We start from the raw sequence: 23,425 nt of genomic DNA, 5'->3' as shown, positions 1-23,425 counted from the left end.
TGGCATCAAAATGTAATCCCTTTTGATGTGGATGAGGCAAGTACATCAACAGCAATGAACCCAATGAAAACAAGTCAGGGTACCAGAGTACATGCTACTGTTTTGTCCATAGCGTGATGAACAGTACAGTCTATCTGGTGGTTGTGTGCCTGCAGGTGTGTCTCATGTAGCCAGAAGCCAATTTTTTGCTGTTGTTGAGCATATGGTCGGGGACCCGAAAAGAATAAAAAATAATTTGTAGACTGCAAATTGACCATAATAATCCCAAACAGATATAATATTTGACTAAAACATAATCATATCAAACTGCTTACATTTGTATACGATCATATGTGTGTCTCTATGCGTGGGAATATTTGGGAACAGATTTGCAAAATTAAAATCACTTGGAGCTGAATTCCTGGTGCTTAGTCTTTTATGTCCAACAATGTAAAACCTTTTTTTTTTTATATATATAATTTGCTCAGAAAACATGGGGGGGAAATGAAACCACGACCCGCGGGACGCCAGTTGGGGAACCCTGATGTAGGTAGACTAAACAGGGCACCTTTCCAAGCCCAGGATCCCATCCATCTCATGTTAATGAGCCTTCACAACAGTCCTAACGAGCTGTAGTCGCTGCTGTGCCCCGTGTAGGAATCAATGCTGCTGTCCGTGCTGTGGCCGGAGACTGGGCAGTCATTTGCATAAAGGGGGCTAGGGACAGACTGTTAAACAGGACAGGGAGGCATCAGTAGATCAGTAGGCATCAGATCAGTTCTGTTCTGTCGTCTTCCCCACCATGCAGCTCTGTACTTCTGACATTCATCATCCCATGCTTAACCCCAGATTGAGCTAATTACTGATTGGTGCCATTGCTTCATAATAAGCCTAACAATCCTTTCATTGTAATTGGACGCTTCATTTTGGCTTATCTGTATTGTGTTGGGGATTTGACCTGGCGGTGGTTTCTGGTGCTGCTGGATGGATTGTGATGTTAGGATTTTAGATGAGAAACAGTGCAGCAGATTACAGCCGTGTGTTACGTTGGACAGTCAGTGCTGTGCGAATCCTCCTGGGTTGTATTTGTCCTCTGATGTATTTGGTGAATTAACAGTTTGAAGGTACACAACAGTCTATAAATACAAATAAAGGTTCCTTAGGGATTACAAGTTGCTGTTTTCATGCCTTTGTAGGATGAAATAGTACGTCTTGTACTTTAGGATATGAAAGGAACTTCACTTTTACCTCAGTAAGCACTCCGTTGTATGCGCTGGGAGAGATGTTTTGTCTTTGGGCCAACTTAGTAGAAGAGACAGTAGCCTGATATTGCTTTAAAAACCAAAGTAATTCCGCATTTGTTTTCATCAGTGTTGTGTTGAGCCTTCAGGTGACGGCTGTTCATGTACTGGTGGAACACCGTGAGTCCTTCACTGTTTTTCTCTTTCTCTCCAACTCTGTCTCTCTCTTTCTCTCTTTCCCCCCTCTGTCATTTTCTTCTCTGTGTACATCTCCAGGCCAGTTAAATCCATATGCATATCAGTGCATTCAGGGAGAAGACATCTCCTCCTCAGCATCTCTTACCTTCCCTCTGGCCGCCTGGGAAGCAGAAAATAAACACACACGTACACACACGCTAAAAAAGAGAGGGTATTATCTGTGACTGCCTGTGCTATTCTTCATTTAACCCACATTCAAATGACCGTGTTATGATTAGTTTTCCCCACCAGCACCCTATAAGGATCATGGTATGGTACCAGCTGTGGTTAAGCCAAAGGTTCATTATAGGCATAATTTGTCATCATTCTGAATGCCTATATCCTATCTGTGAGTAAACAGTTGACTCTCTAGCTAAGCAGTTCTCTGTCCAAAACTGTCATTGCCAAGTGAAGATTCCATAATATTCCGTCTGAAACACGAGTGACCACGGCTTCCAGTTGCAGCAAGGCATGTTTACAAGGAAGCAAACAGCACAACAAAAGAGCAGCAAGACCCACAATACTCACTCCTCTCCAGGCCAATAATGAATAGGACGCTTGATTCAATCTGCCTCCAGCCTTCCCAAAAGTATGTCTGAGGCGCTGGCAGGGGCTCTGAGTAGGCTACCCACCACAAGCTTGGCACAGTGTGAGTGAGGAGCAGAGGGAGGACGGACAGCATGGCTGCTTTTGTTCCTTCTGCAGGAGGCAGATAAAGGAGACACACTAGCTGAGTGGTAGACGGACAGAGACACACTATGACTGGTAGACCGACAGAGAGACACACACACACACACACACACACACACACACACACACACACACACACACACACACACACACACATTGACTGATAGACCGACAGAAATACACACACATTGCCGGAAAGACCGACAGAGACACACACACACACACACACACACATTGACTGATAGACCGACAGACACACACACACACACACTGACTGGTAGACCAACACACATGCACACACATTGCCTGAAAGACCGACAGACACACACACACACACACACACACACACACACACACACACACATTGACTGATAGACCAACAGAGATACACACACACACACACATTGACTGATAGACCGACAGAGATATACACACACACACACACACACATTGACTGATCGACCGACAGACACACACGCACACACATTGCCGGAAAGACCGACGGCGACACACACACATTGACTGAAAGACCGACAGAGACACACACACACATTGACTGAAAGACCGACAGAGAGACACACATATTGACTGGTAGACCGACACACACACACATTGACTGAAAGACCGACAGAGACACACACACATTGCCGGAAAGACCGACAGAGACACACACACACACACACATTGACTGGTAGACCAACACACACACACTGACTGAAATAAGGACAGAGATGCACACACATTGCCTGAAAGACCGACACACACACACACATTGACTGAAATACCGACGGACACACACACACATTGACTGAAAGACCGACGGACACACACACAAACATTGACTGATACACTGACAGAGACACACAAACATTGACTGGTAGACCGACAGAGACACACACACACACACACACACACACACACACACACACACACACACACACACACACACAGACCGACAGAGAGACACACACACACACACACACACACACACACACACACACACACACACACACACACACACACACACACATTGACTGGTAGACCGACAGAGAGACACACACACACACACACACACACACACACACACACACACACACACACACACACACACACACACTGGTAGACCGACACACACACACACACACACACACACACACACACACACACACACACACACACACACACACACACACATTGACTGGTAGACCGACAGAGACACACACACACGTTGACTGATAGACTGACACACACACACACGCACACACACTGACTGGTAAACCAACACACACGCACACACATTGCCGGAAAGACCGACAGAGACACACACACACACACACACATTGCCGGAAAGACCGACAGAGACACAAACTCATTGCCGGAAAGACCGACAGACACACACACATTGACTGGTAGACCAACAGAGACACACACACACACACACACACATTGACTGATAGACCAACAGAGACACACACACACACACACACACACACACACACACACACACATTGACTGATAGACCGACACACACACACATTGACTGATAGACCGACACACACACACATTGACTGATAGACCGACACACACACACATTGACTGATAGACCGACACACACACACATTGACTGATAGACCGACACACACACACACATTGACTGATAGACCGACACACACACACATTGACTGATAGACCGACACACACACACACATTGACTGATAGACCGACACACACACACATTGACTGATAGACCGACACACACACACATTGACTGATAGACCGACACACACACACATTGACTGATAGACCGACACACACACACATTGACTGATAGACCGACACACACACACATTGACTGATAGACCGACACACACACACATTGACTGATAGACCGACACACACACACATTGCCTGATAGACCGACACACACACACATTGCCTGATAGACCGACACACACACACATTGCCTGATAGACCGACAGAGACACACACACATTGCCTGAAAGACCGACAGAGACACACACACACAATGCCTGAAAGACCGACAGAGACACACACACACATTGCCTGAAAGACCGACAGAGACAAATACACACATTGCCGGAAAGACCGACAGAGACAAATACACACATTGACTGATAGACCGACACACACACACATTGACTGATAGACCGACACACACACACATTGACTGATAGACCGACACACACACACATTGACTGATAGACCGACACACACACACATTGACTGATAGACCGACACACACACACATTGACTGATAGACACGACACACACACACATTGCACTGATAGACACGACAGAGACACACACACATTGCACTGAAAGACACGACAGAGACACACACACATTGCCGGAAAGACCGACAGAGACACACACACACACACACATTGACTGGTAGACCAACACACACGCACACACATTGACTGAAGATCGACAGAGACAGCACGCATGCACACACATTGCCTGAAAGACCGACAGCGACACACACACATTGACTGAAATACCGACGGACACACACACACATTGACTGAAAGACCGACAGAGACACACACACACACACACACATTGACTGATACACTGACAGAGACACACACACACACATTGACTGATAGACCAACAGAGAGACACACACACACACACACACACACACACACACACACATTGACTGATAGACCGACACACACACACATTGACTGGTAGACCGACAGAGAGACACACTGACACACACACACGACACACACACACACACACACACACACCGACACACACACACATTGACTGGTAGACCGACAGAGAGCACACACACTGACTGACACACACGACACACACACACACATTGACTGGTAGACCGACACACACACACACTGACTGACAGACCGACACACACACACATTGACTGGTAGACCGACAGAGACACACACACACGTTGACTGATAGACTGACACACACACACATTGACTGATAGACCGACACACACACACATTGACTGGTAAACCAACACACACGCACACACATTGACCGGACACAGACACGCACAGAGACTGACACACCGACACACACACACATTGCCGGAAAGACCGACAGAGACACAAACTCATTGCCGGAAAGACCGACAGAGACACACACACATTGACTGGTAGACCAACAGAGACACACACACACACACACATTGACTGATAGACCAACAGAGACACACACACACATTGCGAAGACCGACACACACACACATTGACTGATAGACCGACACACACACACATTGACTGATAGACCGACACACACACACATTGACTGATAGACCGACAAACACACACATTGACTGATAGACCGACACACACACACATTGACTGATAGACCGACACACACACACACATTGACTGATAGACCGACACACACACACACATTGACTGATAGACCGACACACACACACATTGACTGATAGACCGACACACACACACATTGACTGATAGACCGACACACACACACATTGACTGATAGACCGACACACACACACATTGACTGATAGACCGACACACACACACATTGACTGATAGACCGACACACACACACATTGACTGATAGACCGACACACACACACATTGACTGATAGACCGACACACACACACATTGACTGATAGACCGACACACACACACATTGACTGATAGACCGACACACACACACATTGCCTGATAGACCGACACACACACACATTGCCTGATAGACCGACACACACACACATTGCCTGATAGACCGACACACACACACATTGCCTGATAGACCGACAGAGACACACACACATTGCCTGAAAGACCGACAGAGACACACACACACAATGCCTGAAAGACCGACAGAGACACACACACACAATGCCTGAAAGACCGACAGAGACACACACACACATTGCCTGAAAGACCGACAGAGACAAATACACACATTGCCGGAAAGACCGACAGAGACAAATACACACATTGACTGATAGACCGACACACACACACATTGACTGATAGACCGACACACACACACATTGACTGATAGACCGACACACACACACATTGACTGATAGACCGACACATACACACATTGACTGATAGACCGACACACACACACATTGACTGATAGACCGACACACACACACATTGCCTGATAGACCGACACACACACACATTGCCTGATAGACCGACAGAGACACACACACATTGCCTGAAAGACCGACAGAGACACACACACATTGCCTGAAAGACCGACAGAGACACACACACATTGCCTGAAAGACCGACAGAGACACACACACATTGCCTGAAAGACCGACAGAGACACACACACATTGCCTGAAAGACCGACAGAGACAAACACACACATTGACTGGTAGACCGACACACACACACATTGACTGAAAGACCGACAGAGACACACACACACATTGACTGAAAGACCGACAGAGACACACACACACAATGCCTGAAAGACCGACAGAGACACACACATTGCCTGAAAGACCGACAGAGACACACACATTGCCTGAAAGACCGACAGAGACAAATACACACATTGCCGGAAAGACCGACAGAGACAAATACACACATTGCCGGAAAGACCGACAGAGACAAATACACACATTGACTGATAGACCGACAGAGACAAACACACACATTGACTGGTAGACCGACAGAGACACACACACACAATGCCTGAAAGACCGACAGAGACACACACACACAATGCCTGATAGACCGACAGAGACACACACACACAATGCCTGATAGACCGACAGAGACACACACACACAATGCCTGATAGACCGACAGAGACACACACACACAATGCCTGATAGACCGACAGAGACACACACACACAATGCCTGAAAGACCGACAGAGACACACACACACACAATGCCTGATAGACCGACAGAGACACACACATTGCCTGAAAGACCGACAGAGACAAATACACACATTGCCGGAAAGACCGACAGAGACAAATACACACATTGACTGATAGACCGACACACACACACATTGACTGATAGACCGACACACACACAATGCCTGATAGACCGACAGAGACACACACATTGACTGATAGACCGACAGAGACACACACATTGACTGATAGACCGACGGAGACACACACATTGACTGATAGACCGACAGGCACTGATGGAGCAGTGACTCACAGCTTATTGATTTCAGAAGCATTTCAGACTGTTTCCAAATTTGGAATCAAGAAGAAAATAAATATTGAAATATTGAATATAGTTCTGCTTCTCTGAGAGACACGAACAAAGATGCATGGTAATTTCACCCTTTTTTCTTTTGTAGACTGCTACATTTCGACTCCAATTCCACTCTTTCTTTTGTACTGATTACATGTCTAGCAAGTGTTCCTATTGTATCTCAAGGGCAGTGGAGTGTAGAGAAGTGACCACCTACATAAAGAGATCCTTTAAAACAGAGAATGGCTGGCTACAGAGGTCACACACTTCTTCACACAATATGATATGGAATATTATGTAGTTGGCTGTTGCAAGTTGATTGAAGTTCAAGTCGTGCTCATTTGTGACATGTCTGATTTCGCTGAGCACATTAAAAAGCAGCCTTGTGGAGAGATTCATGGAGATATGAGCTGGTCCAGCTGCTTCTCCTGTCATTACCTCCACCCCTCCAACTCCACCCCTCGAATGCGATACTAGACATTATAAACTGGGTGGTCGAGCCCTGTTGATTTGGCTGACAGGTATATCAGACCGTATGACAAAGACAATGTATCATTTGCAGTAATTCCACATCATGAGAGATATATGAAATTATAGTCAAATTGGTATCACATTATAAGCGTTGTAATGCATTGCCTCTTCAACTGAACCCTTGTACCACCCTGCCCGTGTTCATTCCAGTCTCAGGTTCCATTCCATCCAGACTGACTCCATTATGTGTCTATTCTCTATGGGGTCTGAGGAACAAAAGGCAGTGAGACCTCCTAGCACTCACAGCCCTGCTCACAGCAGACTAAGCCAGGCGCATCGCTGCAGTGTGCCGACATGGGTCAGGGAGCATACACCTCCAATTGTCAGCCAGCTCTCAGCCTGACACATAATACCTCTGGGTGACACACAGATAACTCAAAGCCCTCGGTGCCACTGCCGGCACTTGATAGTCTGCTACTCTGCTCAGCATTCACAGCTAGGCCACGTCAATATGAAAAACTGAAATTAAACTGGGTAGAAAATCCGCTGGCTACGGTTAGATAGAGACACGTCTTGGCACGGGAGCTTTGTTAATCAACCTCTCTCTCGCTGTCTCTTTGTCACTAAAGAAGCTCGACTGAATGCTTTGTTACAGGTGGCCAGTCTTCAATAGCCTTCCTTCGCATTCATAAGCAGCTGAACGCCAAGACTTGACTGAAACAATGGCTTGTTGGGAAGAGAAAGCAGTTTCCTCCCAGCTCCATACGTCTTGCTTTAAAACAACCCGAGTTGGCTACAATATGCCTGTTACTCTGGTACCACTTCATCTTGACTAGGGTCTTCAATGGGGGACAGCAGAATCTTGCTTAGTGAAGACTGTCTGCTGACCTAACAATACTCATCCCCATGCATACTGAATAGTATCGGCTTGCTCTGGAATATCAGACGATTAAAGCAATGAACACACTGTGCAATGTAACTAGTAGGTAGTACAGCATACATCCTAGTCTAGGCGATGTACTATCAGACTTCTTTATGAATGGTTCTTCGGAGGAGCCGAAAGACTAAATCCTTGAAGCATGGGTACTTCCGCTCCATTGTTTTCCAGGGGTGTAAAGTCAAACACATTTAATCCCTCACTTGTGCAGAGAAATCCCCTCAATCGAGTCCAGATAGACTGTTATAGACTGTGCCCTTCCAAGCGCTTCATAGCAGCAAATCCTCTCTGGAGCTATAGGAGTGGGCGGTCCAGGCAGTAGTCAGCCAATAGTCACCCAGAGATTATTGGCTGTTTGCTCTTTCCTTTTTTATGTGATGATATGATGCCCTGGTTCTTTGAGAGAGAGAAAGATGCTGTGGTAGCTAGCTTTCTAAAATCTTCTCCTGTCTAATGTATTCACGGCCTCAGGTTGGAGAGAGTGGAGGGAAGGGGGGAGGGGGTGCGGTGGGGAGGTGATGGGTCAGGTCTCCTGGCTGCTAGGCTGGTTTAAGATAATAGCTTTGATTTAATCCAGAGCAGCGTCCCCGCTCCCACCTCTTCCCCACGTACAGCCATGCTAATATGCCCAGAGGGTTCCTCCTTCAGTAAGTTGAAGAGGAGCCTCCTTGGACTAATGGCGAGCAATATCTTGATCTCTTTCCAATAGAATGAATCCCTTTATTTCACGAACCAGAGACGATAGAGAAAGGAAGGAAGATTCTGCTATCTCACCCCCCCCTCCATCTCTCCATCTATGTCACTAGCTCTGAACCTGAGTTGAGGCATTTAACCGACCTTTGACCTTAGCGTTTAGTTGTCTGTGCAGTCAGCAGTGCATGGTTATTAATCTCCCTGAGTTAGATCTGTTCTCCTTAGTGAGTTCGCTACACAGCAACCTGTCCTCTAGTCAGTCTACTACTGGGTGAATGTAGGGTGTCAAAGGTCAATTCTGGACTACCTAGTAGTGAGAGTGGTCTCAGACCGACAGAAGGAGGTCAGGAGGAAGTGCCATCTGGAGTGGAACTCTCACATCCGGGGAGGAGAAGGGGAGTGAGGGTGTGGTGGGTGACCCCTGACCCTGAGCGGAGGCAGTGATGTCAGAGGGCAGAGGCAGCTATGCTCCAGCTGCGTAACAACTTGTAGCTCTGTTCCACCATCAAGCTAATCACGGTAATATAAACAGACAGATGTTACCCCTCCCAGCTCACAAAGCATGCCTCAACAAGGATGAAGGGAGGGGGGAAGAGGGAAAGAAGGAAGGCGAGAGGGAGGTGGGAGGGATGCAGTCCTGCTGGGAAAGCACTGAGGCAACGTGTCAAAAGGCTCCTGCCGGTTTCCGCAGCCCCCCTCCCAACCCCACACAGAGTAGTCGTAAGCCTTGTTCATGGGCCTGGTGGGGAGTCTTAATACCCCTTCGACAGTTTATCCAAGGCAGCACGCTCCCAATGAAAGGGTCCTTCAAGCAAGATTTACTCCCCACCAAACCCCTAAACATTACACCCCCCCATCCTCCCTCAGTCTTCCGGCAGCCACCTCTCCTTCCCACTTTTCTCCTCTCCTTCCTATCGCTGTTGATTCTTCTGGCAGGAGGTGGGCACTCATCGCTCTAGGATCTCACAATGCCAAGACTTTTAAATGTGAGATCAAAGAGGGTGAGAGTTTGCCTAGCGCACGATTACATTGGAGATTTCTGGCAACCACCACCGGGTAGCTCCATTAGGCTCCGTGCTTCTCTCATTTTTCCGCAAGAGCTCCCTTGGGCTGCAAGGCAATTATGCAGTGGTGTGGCAAAATATTTCATTCTCCTCACATTGCGTTACTCTATGGTGGAGTTTGCTGCTAACAGCTTCATACGGCCCAGGAGGAAGGGAGCTGGTTGCTAACGTTGTCCTGCTACTGGAAAGACATGGAGATGGGATGAGAGGGGGGGATAAGAGAGAGGAGGGAGACTTCTCAAGGGCATGATGGGCTGCTCTCTTTACTCACTGGATAGGTGGGAACACTATACAGTACTGCATAGAATTTGCATTTATACCCTGCCTTATGTCATTCATAAATGTCTCAGAGCGAGGGAAAGATACAGAGAGGAATGGAGAATGTTGAGAGTAATGGAGTGGGGCTAAGAGGGTGACGGTGAAGGAGGGATATATAGGTGAGAAGATGGGGAAGGGCATTCTCCTGTCGTTCTGTTCTGTTCCGTGGTGCCCCAGGCGAGGCTGTTTATAGCTTTGGTGATGATGACGCCGTTCTGCATGCAGACAGCCAGCCAGGCAGGCTATGCCGTGCAGTCACAGGTGCTCAGGCCCCCAGGCTTCTCTCCTCTCTCTTCCTCTCCACACGCTGTCAGCTCATCATCAGCTAGAGCAGGCTTTCATCACACCCAGCTCCCAACATGCACACAGGAGGCCCCGCTACACCTCCTATAGCTCTTAACCTGGAGCTACTGCTACTCACTATGGGTCATAGTCTGAGACTAGAGCTTTAACATTATGAAGCCAGAGGGTGATCAACATACAGACTCACAGATACCTATTAGGGCTGGGCGGTATACTGTATTTTACTATATATTGATGCACGGACCGGTTTGGGTTTTTACTTTACCTTCTAAAACAGTATTTTAAGGAGACTGAAAAGATTTAGCATGGGTTCTCAGATCCTCAAAAGGTTCTAGCTGCACCATCGAGAGCATCCTGTCTGGTTGCATCACTGCCTGGTATGGCAACTGCTCGGCCTCTGACAGTGCGAACGGCCCAGTACATCACTGGGGCCAAGCTTCCTGCCATCCAGGACCTCTATACCAGGCGGTGTCAGAGGAAGGCCCTGCAAATTGTCAAAGACTCCAGCCACCCTAGTCATAGAATGTTCTCTCTGCTACCACATGGCAAGCGGTACCGGAGCGCCAAGTCTAGGTCCAAGAGGCTTCTAAACAGCTTCTACCCCCAAGCCATAAGACTCCCGAACAGCTAATCAAATGGCTACCCAGACTATTCACATTGCCCCCTCCCCTCACCACTGCCACTCTCTGTTGTCATCGATGTATAGTCACTTTAATTAACTCTACCTACATGTACATACTACCTCAACTAACCGGCAACCCCCTATATATTGTTATTTTTTTTTACTGCTCCTCTTTAATTACTTGTTACTTTTAACTCTTATTCGTGTACATCATTTTTTAAACTGCACTGTCGGTTAGGGGCTCGTAAGTAAGCATTTCACTGTAAGGTTGTACCTGTTGTATTTGGCGCATGTGACTAATAAAATTTGATTTGAATGTTTGGTTTGTTAAACGTGATACGCCAGTGTGTAACGTCCATTTTTATAGTTTACTCTTCTACTTGAGTCATCCCTCCGCTCTCTCCACGCACACCTAGTCCCACCCTGTCACTCAAGAAGCGGTTTTGTTGTTGTTTGACCACGATACACTTTCGTTCAGTCTGCATGGGCAATGCAGCACATGCAACAATGTTGTTTCCAATTTGATCTTAATATAAATCCACAAGCGTTCTATAATTACAATATTAGTTTGTTTCTTACATCTGCAAATAGCTAGTTTGTATTTTCTTAGCAAGTTAAGCTAAATCTTGTTAGCCACTAATGCTAATCGCTAGTTAGCTAACTAGCTAATAAAAAGTACTGGGTCAGAGCAAATGTAGCTAGCTAATACAGTCTGATACAAGTGCTGGTGGAGGCCTAAATCATCATGTTGTTTGTGCAACAGTATCTTCTAAATCAAAGAGGAATAGGCGAAGCATGAATATGTTGGCTATATGAATAAAGCTTTAATGTAGCCAAAGATTATAGGGTCCTCTAGGAAACACGGAACATCACTTTGGTTCCTAACCTGTCACAATAACTCGTCCATGGCATATTCATTCGTTGTCATGTCAAACAACACTGTATTCAAAGTGCTCACAATTATTTATATTCTAACTATAGAATTATAATAAACATTTCCATGATTCCAAAAGTTTACCCAAGTGTTTTGATCTAAATCGCAATTGCAACATTTGGTTAAAAATAAGGCTTAGTATTTTTGCCCATATCGTGGCAGTGTGGAAATGATCTCAAATGAGTGCAGGAAATCATTTTAGGTTGAAGTTGAATTGAACAGAATAAAACAATCAGAATGGAGACAGACCCATTGAAATCATTTAGAATATATGTGTTGCCTCACTAGGGTCACGCACTACTCATAAATAACATTTTCAACTTTTATTAATCAAAAACATAAAATACCGTCAAAAATTTTAAAAATAACATGATATGATATTTTGGCCATATCGCCCAGCCTTAATACTTATAGACCTGCCTCCATCACACACAGGCATCTGTAGCTGCCTCTCCTGATCATGTGTGTGCTGCTTGGCTATGCTAATCCCTGTTAGCAGGTATAGAGTTTGATTAGGATCCACACAGCAATAATTAACATGGCTGTTGGTGTCCCATGTTTGGTTCTTCTCCCTCTCCTGGGTCCCAGGGGGTAGGTACGTAAAGAGACAGCTGGGTCTCACTGCCCAAGGATAGCTGCATTTAGCCTACCTTGGAACATGGCTGTCTTAGTGTTGTATGTAGAGAAATTGATATTTTGGAGGTGAAACTGCTGATAAAAGCTGTTGGTTGGATTGTTAACATAAATAGTCACATATACAGTCCCTTCGTATCGTTTTACCTTTACATCCACATTGACAGTCTATAAAATCTAACCCTCCTCTCCCTCTTCTCCTTTGCCAGAGATCCGCGGTGGCCGGGGGCCTAAGGAGGGGTCACTGAGGTCGCTGCCCCTGTACGACACGCCCTACGAGCCAGCTGAGAACGGAGGGGACTCAGACGGCGAGCGTCCCCGCTGCCCCAGAGAGAGTCGGCTGCCACAGGACGACGAGAGGCCCCCGGAGGAGTACGACCAGCCCTGGGAGTGGAAGAAAGAGCGCATCTCCAAGGCTTTCGCAGGTACGAGAGCACGTATGTAACACTCCTCTCCTCCTGCTCTACGTCCCCTACATTACTGTCACTCTGTGTCTGTTCTGCTGTCTCTCTCCATCCCACTAATTGACCAGGTACCCTTTTCCAGCATTAACCAATGTGATTACTGCTTCTTTCGTGGTTCCCGGTATCTTATCTTCAGAAAGGCATTGTTAATTTTAATTTCCTTCCTCCTCGTGAAGCATTACATCAAGTTAATTTGCAGGTGTTTGGTCTGCTGAGTGGGGCCTTTTTCTAGGTGTCTGTCTAGTCTTTGGCATTTATTGTCATGAATCTTGCTCTGGAGGCAGCTCTGCAGAGTGTGGCTGTGCCAGCTAGTGACCAAAGTCATACCATCGGATTTTAAACATAACCCTAACCTTTCCTCTAACCTTAAACACACTGTCAACTGGACATTTTAGTTAAGACCAAAAAGCACATTTTAGTTTTCATACATTTTTACAATATATCCGATTTTGACTTTGCAGCTGTCCCATCTAGCGGAAGTTCCAGGGGAAGATTCATGACAATAAACGTCAACCTGCAGCTTGGGAGAGACCTATGGTGTTTGGTAGTTAGGGGAGCATGACTGTGTTTGTGTGTTCTCATGCGTTCATATACAGTATACACTACATATACAAAAGTATGTGGACAGTCCTTCAAATGAATGGATTTGGCTATTTCAGCCACACCCGTTGCTGACAGGTGTATAAAATCGAGCACACCGTCATGCAATCTCCATAGACAAACATTGGCAATAGAATGGCCTTCTTGAAGATCACCTAAGATCACCATGCGCAATACCAAGAGTCGGCGCAGTGGAAATGCGTTCTCTGGAGTGATGAATCACGCTTCACCATCTGGCAGTCCGACGGAGGAATCTGGGTTTGGAGAACGCTACGATAAGGCTTCCTGTCTGAATGCATAGTGCCAACTGTAAGGTTCCAGTCGAGAAATCTTAACACTATAGCACACAATGACATTGTAGTCAATTCTGTGCTTTTGGGGAGGCCCTTTCCTGTTTCAGCGTGACAATGCCTCCGTGCACAAAGCAAGGTCCATACAGAAATGGTTTGTCGAGATCGGTGTGGAAGAACTTGACTGGCCTGCACAGAACCATGACCTCAACCTCATCAAACACCTTTTGGGATGAATTGGAATGCCGACTGCGAGCCAGGCCTAATCGCCCAACATCAGTGCCCGACCTCACTAATGCTCTTGTGGCTGAATGGAAGCAAGTCAAAGCAGCAATGTTCCAACATCGAGTGGAAAGCCTTCCCAGAAGAGTGGAGGCTGTTATAGCAGCAAAGGGGGGACCAACTCCATATTTATGCCCATGATTTTGGAATGCGATGTTCGAGGAGCAGGTGACCACATACTTTTGGTCATGAAGTGTATGTGTGCATCTGCCTGTCTCAATGTCTCTCAATGTTACTAAATGTCGACTGTGGTTTAGAGAGCTCCAGCATAGCTAACACAGCCATAACTGAACAGGGCCGTTCCAAGACAAACTCTGGCTTTGGAAGACAAAGACAAACAAACAAAAAGATTGGTGGAAAAACCAACACCTTTTCTCGATTTGAAACTATACTATACCAAAAATTTAAAAATCCTTTAAAGGTTTTTTTCTTTACCTCTTCCTCCTTTTGTGTATTCTTTGAACAGCTCTGCTCTGTTCTGACTGCATTAGCTACAAGGGCTCTGTAAGTGGCAGTGGATCAGAACCAGAGACAAGGATGGACAACACCTCTAAATCCCTCACAGGTACCACTAACACACACCACCCAGGCTGGTCTGTCTCTGTCCCTCTGTTTCTATCTGTCTGTGTTTACTTAGTCTACGTTTCTCTGTTTCATACTGCTGGTCTCTTTCAGCTGTTAGGAAAAATGGATGTTGCTTTCTTTCATTCATGTCTCTCCCCTCATTATTTTGTCTTTCATCCAGCACTAAGACGAGTTTATTAGGATGCTATTTACAAACACTCCTCTCACATTATTTCCTTTGATGGTAATTAATTTCATTTGCTCGGGATGTCAAAGTGATGTCTGCTGTGGGAGAACAGAGATAAGCGCGCTGAAGTTATCCTTCGAAGAGGAAGACTGGAGTTACTTTGATTTATTGCATGTCTTCAACCTTTTTCTGTTCCATTCAGCCCATAATGATATCCCAGTGTTTGGTGGAGAGAGACTTCTCCTCTGACAATCTGTCATTAAACAGAGCTTTCTGAAAGAAGAATCCCTCCCTTCTCTCTTTCTCTCAGCGTGTGAAGACCTGGCTGCGAACTGACTCTGTTCCAGACGTCTTGATCATCAAAAAGCTCAAGAACTTTATGTAAAAGGGCCCCAGCTCTAACACTGTCTATAGACCTAGGTCTTAAAGGTGACAGCTCTGGTAGACTTTAGGTCTTACGCGTTATCTTCAATATCCAGGCTGTTTGAAGATGAGCTCATCATTGTCAGAGCACTGTAAGAAGTGTGTCGTCATTATGCGACCCTGGCGACTGCAGATGGACAGGTTGAATGAGCCAGTTCCTCATGCTCAGCCAGAGGTCTCAGATCACCCAGGACAGGTCATCGACCCAGGCCAAGGGTCAGGACAATGGACAGTCCCTTTCTTCTGGCTGTCACCTTAATGACTTGTCATCTGTTACCATCAGACCATTGGGTGTGTTAGGAAGGTACTTTCCACCTAGCTTCAGATATTGTGTATATGATGTGTTTTATATTCTGTTGGCGAAGTTAAATTGTTTGCATTTTAAACACACATTTGCATAGATGAATAATGATATTGTTCACTTCAGATTTCCTCGTGGTTCCCAGCCGCTTGAAGATGCCACATAGATGCTGTATAAATTTAGTTTGTATGCGGAATTAAAGTGTCAGCACGAAATATTAATGTTTAATGAAGAAAAATGCACCCCCCACAAATAGTGGAGAGTGGGTGTATAAGACATTTAAACCAGCCCCATAATGTAGCTACCTTTTATCTCTCTCTAGCTGAACGCTGTAATGTCATCTGAATAAAGCACTGTTTGTCTTCATTAGAGCTTTCTAAAGAACAGAACTGTAATGCTGCCTGTATGTAAACCCCCTCCTCTCCTTAGCTGTCCCTGCCGTGTGGGGCTGCCTGCCTCCCTGCCTAGTGCATCCACACATACAGTACATGTTGTTGGTTTTACAGGTCCTCGCTTATTATTCTCTGTTGGGTTATCTCTTGACAGATATGCAATGGAATGTAAATTCCCTCCCTTGTTAGGGTGTTGGGAGGTTGTGTACATGCCGTTCGGTTAATCAGTCATCCTCGCTGCTCCTCCCCCCTTCCCCCTCGGGCGTTGACTTTGTGATGGATGAGACGGAGGAGTGAGGAAGATCCATTAAAATTTGACGATATGAAGGGAGTCTCTGTGTGATAGGTGTTGGTGTGTGGTGGGGGATTTTGTGCGGCGAGGGCTTGTGCGGGTAAACACACTTGCATGTGTATGTACAGTACGTGTGTGTGTGTGTGTGTGTGTGTGTGTCCATGTTCAATATGCACACCACACACACTAATACACCCAGATGTTGAACAGGCAGCCATTGGAAATCTGAGTAGTGCCTCATTGTGTCTGGCTCGAGAGCCCGTACTTAATCTGTAGGCCCTGTTACTGGCTGTTAAACACCATTAAGTTGCCTGCTAGCCAGCGTAACCCAGTGCACTTACTGCAGGCGAGATAACAGGAGATGCTGTCAGAGCCCTAAGCCAGGTCCTGAGGAGCAACACACACCGCTTTATGGGTTTTTAATGACTCTTCAAGGACTTAATGACCCAGAGAAATCTGAAGCGCAAAACTCTTCTATTCTTAAGTAAATCATTGAATCAGTTTCGTTCCAGTAGTGATTGCTGCAGTGTGTTTAAAGAGGAGTTAAGAGTTGTTGGTGAGCCTGATCCATGCCCTGGCCCTATGGTTTTGTCTCTCTCTCTGTGAAAGACCTGTCCCCTGTTGATGGCCTGTCACTCCACAATGCTTCATCCCCCCCCCACCCCCGGTCTGGCCTCCCCTCCGCTGCTCCACAGCTGATAACCTCCCTGACAGGCCTCTTTCATGAGCCTCAAATGGCTCCACTGCCTTTGAACGTGCGGCACGCTGCCTGTTATCTTTCACTCACACACGTTGGCCACCCAGCCCTAACCCCCACCTCCTCTCCCCCTGCACAGAGCGGGCGCTCTGCCAACCTGACCGTAGCTCTGCTCTCCCCTGGGAGCCCCGCTGGATGGCCAGCTGTGAGTCTAGGCAGAACGGGCACGCTGTCATCTCCCCTCCATCACTCGCTCGCTCGCTCACCTCCACTTTCATATTTAATAGGAACAGATTCTCTTCTTCACAACAGATAAGTGTTGGGAGAGAGGGATAGCGGGAGGTGGATGGTGATGCGATGGATACAACGTGCATTTCCTATGAGGTGGCATTTGGCGGTTTCTTCCACAATGAGCCATGAACTAGTAGCTTCTGGTGATGGTGATATGAGAGCATCTGCAAAAGCAATTTTTGTTTTTCTGAGCTCTCCTCCAGCTCCTAATAAATGCCATAAATATTGTAATCTACCAATTTATTTTGAATATGCATGCAATTAGCAGGGCAAATTAAGCAGAACTAAATGAAATGGCACAAGTAGGCCAGTGATTTATGTGGTATTGCTGTTAACACTGATGAAGTAGTGCTGCCTAATTAAAAGGACAAGGTAAACAAATACCTGTTGTTGAGATGTTTAAAAAATAATTGTCTAGAGCTTTATGGAATGTCTTTCTTGGGCTCTTTCTCGCCATCTCTGTTTCTCACTCTCTTTATCACCAGTCAAAAGTGGCACAAGACCGAACACACCACCTGACACAGTACCAGGATGTCACACCACAGAGCTGTCAGGGCAGGATGATGTCACAGGAAGCTATGTCATTGTGTCTTTCTGTTCCTGTCCAACAAGTCCTGGCTCTGGCCAATGTTCAGTCAGTCAATTGGTTAACTTCCCTCCTAAAATGCTCTCTCGCTCTGTGTGTCAACAGAATGTTTTGTGTACCGACATGGGCAAAGCTTATGTAATAGACTGATGGCGTCTCCAGCTCCAAATCGATCCTGCTCCAGAGTACAGACCTCGGTGTAACGCTCATTCCTTTGACGATAAAAGTGAATCCGAACATCACCCCTGGTGAGACAAAACCGCGACTTGTCAGTGAAGAGCACTTTTTGCCAGTCCTGTCTGGTCCAGCGACGGTGGGTTTGTGCCCATAGGCGACGTTGTTGCCGGTGATGTCTGGTGAGGACCTGCCTTACAACAGGCCTACAAGCCCTCAGTCCAGCCTCTCTCAGCCTATTGCGGTCAGTCTGAGCACTGATGGAGGGATTGAGCGTTCCTGGTTTAACTCGAGCAGTTGTTGTTGCCATCCTGTACCTGTCCCGCAGGTGTGATGTTCGGCTGTACCGATCCTGTGCAGGTGTTGTTACACGTGGTCTACCACTGCGAGGACGATCAGCTGTCCATCCTGTCTCCTAGTAGCGCTGTCTTTAGTAGCACTGTCTTTTTGTGTCTTTCTCACAGTACAGACATTGCAATTTATTGCCCTGGCCACATCTGCAGTCCTCATGCCTCCTTGCAGCACACCTAAGGCACGTTCACGCAGATGAGCAAGGACCCTGGGTATCTTTCTTTTGGTGTTTTTCAGAATCAGTAGAAATGCCTCTTTACTGTCCTAAGTTTTCATAACTGTGACCTTAATTGCCTACCGTCTGTAAGCTGTTAGTGTCTTAATGACCGTTCCACAGGTGCATGTTCATTAATTGTTTAGGGTTCATTGAACAAGCATGGGAAACAGTGTTTAAACCCTTTACAATGAAGATCTGTGAAGTTATTTGGATTTTTATGAATTATCTTTGAAAGACAGGGTCCTGAAAAAGGGACGTTTCTTTTTTTGCTGAGTTTGTTATTTAGCAATAATGATCACCTGATGCAGCCCACCTGATGCAGCTTAGTGGCTATAAATAAATAGGCTGGGGGTTGCCCATTTACCCCATTGGGCTAATCATTATCTAGATCACAAACTCTAAAGTCTAAACATTAGGCTATCTTGTTGCTAGTTATAGCAACATTATGACTTGAATGTCCCCCCAAAAAACATTCTACTGTCACTCAGCCAAACAAGGATGATGTACTGTGAATATAATGTAGACCTACCTATTACACCTGACCCGTGTTACATTTAGCCCCGCCCTTCCCTATGCATTCAACGACATTGGTGCTTACTAACGCGTATAAACCATCCATCTGCTCACTACCGCGTATAAACCATCCATCTGCTCGCTAACACACATAAACCATCCATCTGCTCAAAACTCTGGTTCTAAAACGGTGCATTTTACTCATTTATTGGATTTGAGGAACAAGTGTAGCCTAGTAACACTAGAAAGCTCAGTGACGCTCCTCTTTTAACAGTGGCCATCAACTGCTTTCAAAGGAGTGTCCCCCCCCGCGACACTTCATTTAGAACTTTGTAGGCTACAGTGACTGGGCGTGAATGCGCCTTGAGAGGACTATTATTTTCTCGCATAGAATGCGACAGGCTGAACAATCAGGCTGAACAATTGAATAGATAAACTATTCTACTATGGGGTTGTCTGAGTTTGCTGTTGCTTAGCCTATTTGTGTTGTTGGCTGTGGAAAATTACATGTAGACAACAGTTTTTCATTAGATAATTCAAATAGGCTAACGAAATGTACCGGGTCTCAGCTCCACCTGGCTCTCATTTGGATCATAGGTGCCTGGTCTCGGGACCCGGCACAATTTAACCCATGTGCATACCCACATGAAAAAATACTAGTTTACTAGGCTAAATTATACTACAGTACTTACTATAGCATTCTATAATAAACTGTGGTATACTGTAGAATACTATACACTGTAGTATCCCTCAATCATGTGTAATACTTACTATAGAATTTGGTAGTGAACTGTAGTACTTCAGCATTCTCTGCAACAAAAAAAACACTAGCCAATACTATAGTAATGTTCACAAAAACACTACAGTCTGCAAAACACATAGTTTTTTAAAACTATACTGCAATTCAGTAGCCTTGTGGTTAGAGTATGCGCCCTGAGATTGGAAGGTTGGGAGTTTGATACCTGGCCGAGTGATACCAAAGACTTTAAAAATGGTACCCAATGCGTCTCTGCTTGACACTCAGCATTAAGGAGATAGATTGGGGGTAAGGCCCTGCGATATAGACTAGTGTCCTGTCCAGGAGGTGTACTTGTACATCAAGCTGCCTCCTGCTCCTATGAGCCATTCCGATTCGCCAATGCTTGTTCAAGGATAGTTACTATATACTACAGTGTTTAATTTGCATATACCCTGCTCATTCCCCTCCCCCATATCCCAATTTGTGCCACCAATAAGTGAGAAACGTACATGCCAAGTATAGACCATATATTGTGTTCCCTACAGGTTACAGAAAGAGCAGAAGCTTGAACTATCCGTTCAGACCTCAGTACAACCTACCTACAGGTTATGGAACATTTGCTCAGTAGGTTTCCTAAAGCAGAAAGCCTCCACTTCTAAGTCAAAGATAATAAAACAAAATCACTTTAGTAAATAATACAGTATACTACGGCCCACAAAAACACCATAGTAAATACTACAGTTTTCAACAATCTGCAAAAACACTACATTAATTGCTTTAGTATATACTGCAGTTATTTTATTACAGTATTTATACTATAGTTAACTATAATTTATACTATAGTATACTTTAGTATTTACAGTTAACTAAAGGGAATACTACATTAAAGTCAGCAAAAACACTACAGTGAATACTATAGTATTTTTATACTATAGTATTTTTTCATGTGGGTCTGCTGCTTCCATCCAATATGCCCTGGAGACATCAACATTCATTCTGACTGAGAGATAAGGTCCTGAAATACAGTCCATTGGTAGAATGGACTGTATAGTTGTAGAGAGAGACTGTGAGAGACAGTGTAGAGCAGAGTAAACCCCAGGGGGGGGTTGTTAGAATGGGGTGAGCTGGGCTCTTTATCTTCCTCATAATGCTCAAGGCACCTCCACTGTCACGGAGTCCCACGGGATGTCATACTGAGTAAGAGAACAACCTTCTACCAATGATTCACCTCTTCCCAAAGCAAAACACATGGATCACTGTGGGGACATGTCGAAGGTGAGGCAGTGCCAACTAAAGGACCTGATGCCTGTCTGTGCCAGCCCAGTCATACACACACAGACCGTTCTATCTGACACACAGTACTGAGCAGTATGTGTGACTTGGATAGACTGTGGATAGAGGCTCCAGAGATGTTTGAGTGCAAATGTCTTTGTGCATTCTCTGCTGCGTTTCAGCCTCTCTCATCACCTCAGCCTGAAAAATTAGGATGAAGAATTGGCCCCCATTGCTCCCCAGTCCCAGGCAGGTCACTTCACACTGTGTTTCAGAGCAGCGCGTCGAGGCCTTAAGATCCACTCATCCGTGCCGCAACATAACATCCAAGCCAAAATGTATTCAGAAAAGGCCCTTGGGCTGACAGAAAATTGAAACAGGTTATAGGGTAAGGGAAAAATCAGACACCTGGAGGTTTGAAGACTGCCACTGTACTTCTGCCACTTGAATCAGTTTACCTTTCTTTTAGAAGTGGCTGTGTGACAGCTCACCTCCACTTTTGCACTGTGCATCTGTGTAGAGCTGAGCTAAGCTGAGACTGACCTGTAAGAGTGGGCTTTTCATCCCCAGAGCAAGGCTGCGTAACACTGCAACGCCGGCTACTCCCAAAACAATTACATGCTAACCTGGAATGTGAAATGAGAATTAGACTTTTAATCGCTCAGCGGTGAGGCATCCCAAGGCAGGAAGTTATGATATTAGCTGCTAGTGCTCTGACCTCTGTCCCAACCCTATACCTCTGTCGTATTTGCCTTTGTCTGAGAACCAGGGGTAACTCTCTCTCCTATTGGCTGTCATAGTGAGGAAAGTACACCATTAAAGTAAGGAAACTTCATTCCGAGAACACAATTCATAGTAAGGACTCCATCCTCATGTGAGCCCTTGTCATATCAACAGTCCTGCAGCCACATTACTCTCACACTGCCACAACGGCACTAAGGCTGAGGTATTTAATTGCTTGTCCAAAATAATATTCTCTGTTTTCCCTCTTCATCTGCTGAACTGATTCCCCCCTCCTCATTAGCATGTTCTGCACCCCAGCTTTTTCCTGCAGGCCAGAACAAGGACAAGTCCATAATGTGTCCGTTCAACTCACAGAATAAAAGCTAGTTTAGCAGCCTATAAAACCTGGCAACAGGTTGATTGGCATCTTACCATTCAAACAATGAATCCTGATCTAGGATAACTTTTAAAACATGAAATTATTTGGCTTGCTCTAAAAGGATTTGGCTAAAAGCAAATCTACCCGCTAACTGGGCAGAAAAATAATGTTGCGGTATGATTGTTTTGTAAAGCATAAACGGAATTTCAATCTTACCCAGTTACATTTGAGGACTTTGTAGGACTTTGTAGGACTTTGAGTGAGCAAACTCACAGCTTTTTTAAACATTTTTTCATCAGCAGTGGAAATAGCAGTCACTCCACCTGAGGTGGGTGAT

General features: G+C 45.7%; 1 protein-coding gene across 6 annotated transcripts in view; it reads left to right on the top strand.

Annotated features, from left to right (window-relative positions):
- The window catches only part of LOC139575984 (SH2 domain-containing adapter protein F-like), a 123,077-nt gene that overhangs the window by 74,223 nt on the left and 25,429 nt on the right, over window positions 1-23,425 (top strand). For 3 of the 6 annotated variants that reach the window (XM_071401524.1, XM_071401523.1, XM_071401528.1), the window contains exon 3: window positions 13,561-13,776. In XM_071401524.1, coding sequence (XP_071257625.1) covers window positions 13,561-13,776 — 216 coding nt within the window. Of the gene's footprint in view, window positions 1-13,560; window positions 13,789-15,453; window positions 15,553-23,425 lie in introns of all 6 variants that reach the window. The other 3 variants (XM_071401525.1, XM_071401526.1, XM_071401527.1) reach the window with 3 other exon arrangements.

The sequence above is a fragment of the Salvelinus alpinus genome, chromosome 5, assembly GCF_045679555.1.
Source record: "Salvelinus alpinus chromosome 5, SLU_Salpinus.1, whole genome shotgun sequence".
Lineage (NCBI taxonomy): Eukaryota > Metazoa > Chordata > Actinopteri > Salmoniformes > Salmonidae > Salvelinus > Salvelinus alpinus.
This window is presented reverse-complemented; position numbering and strand designations above follow the sequence as displayed.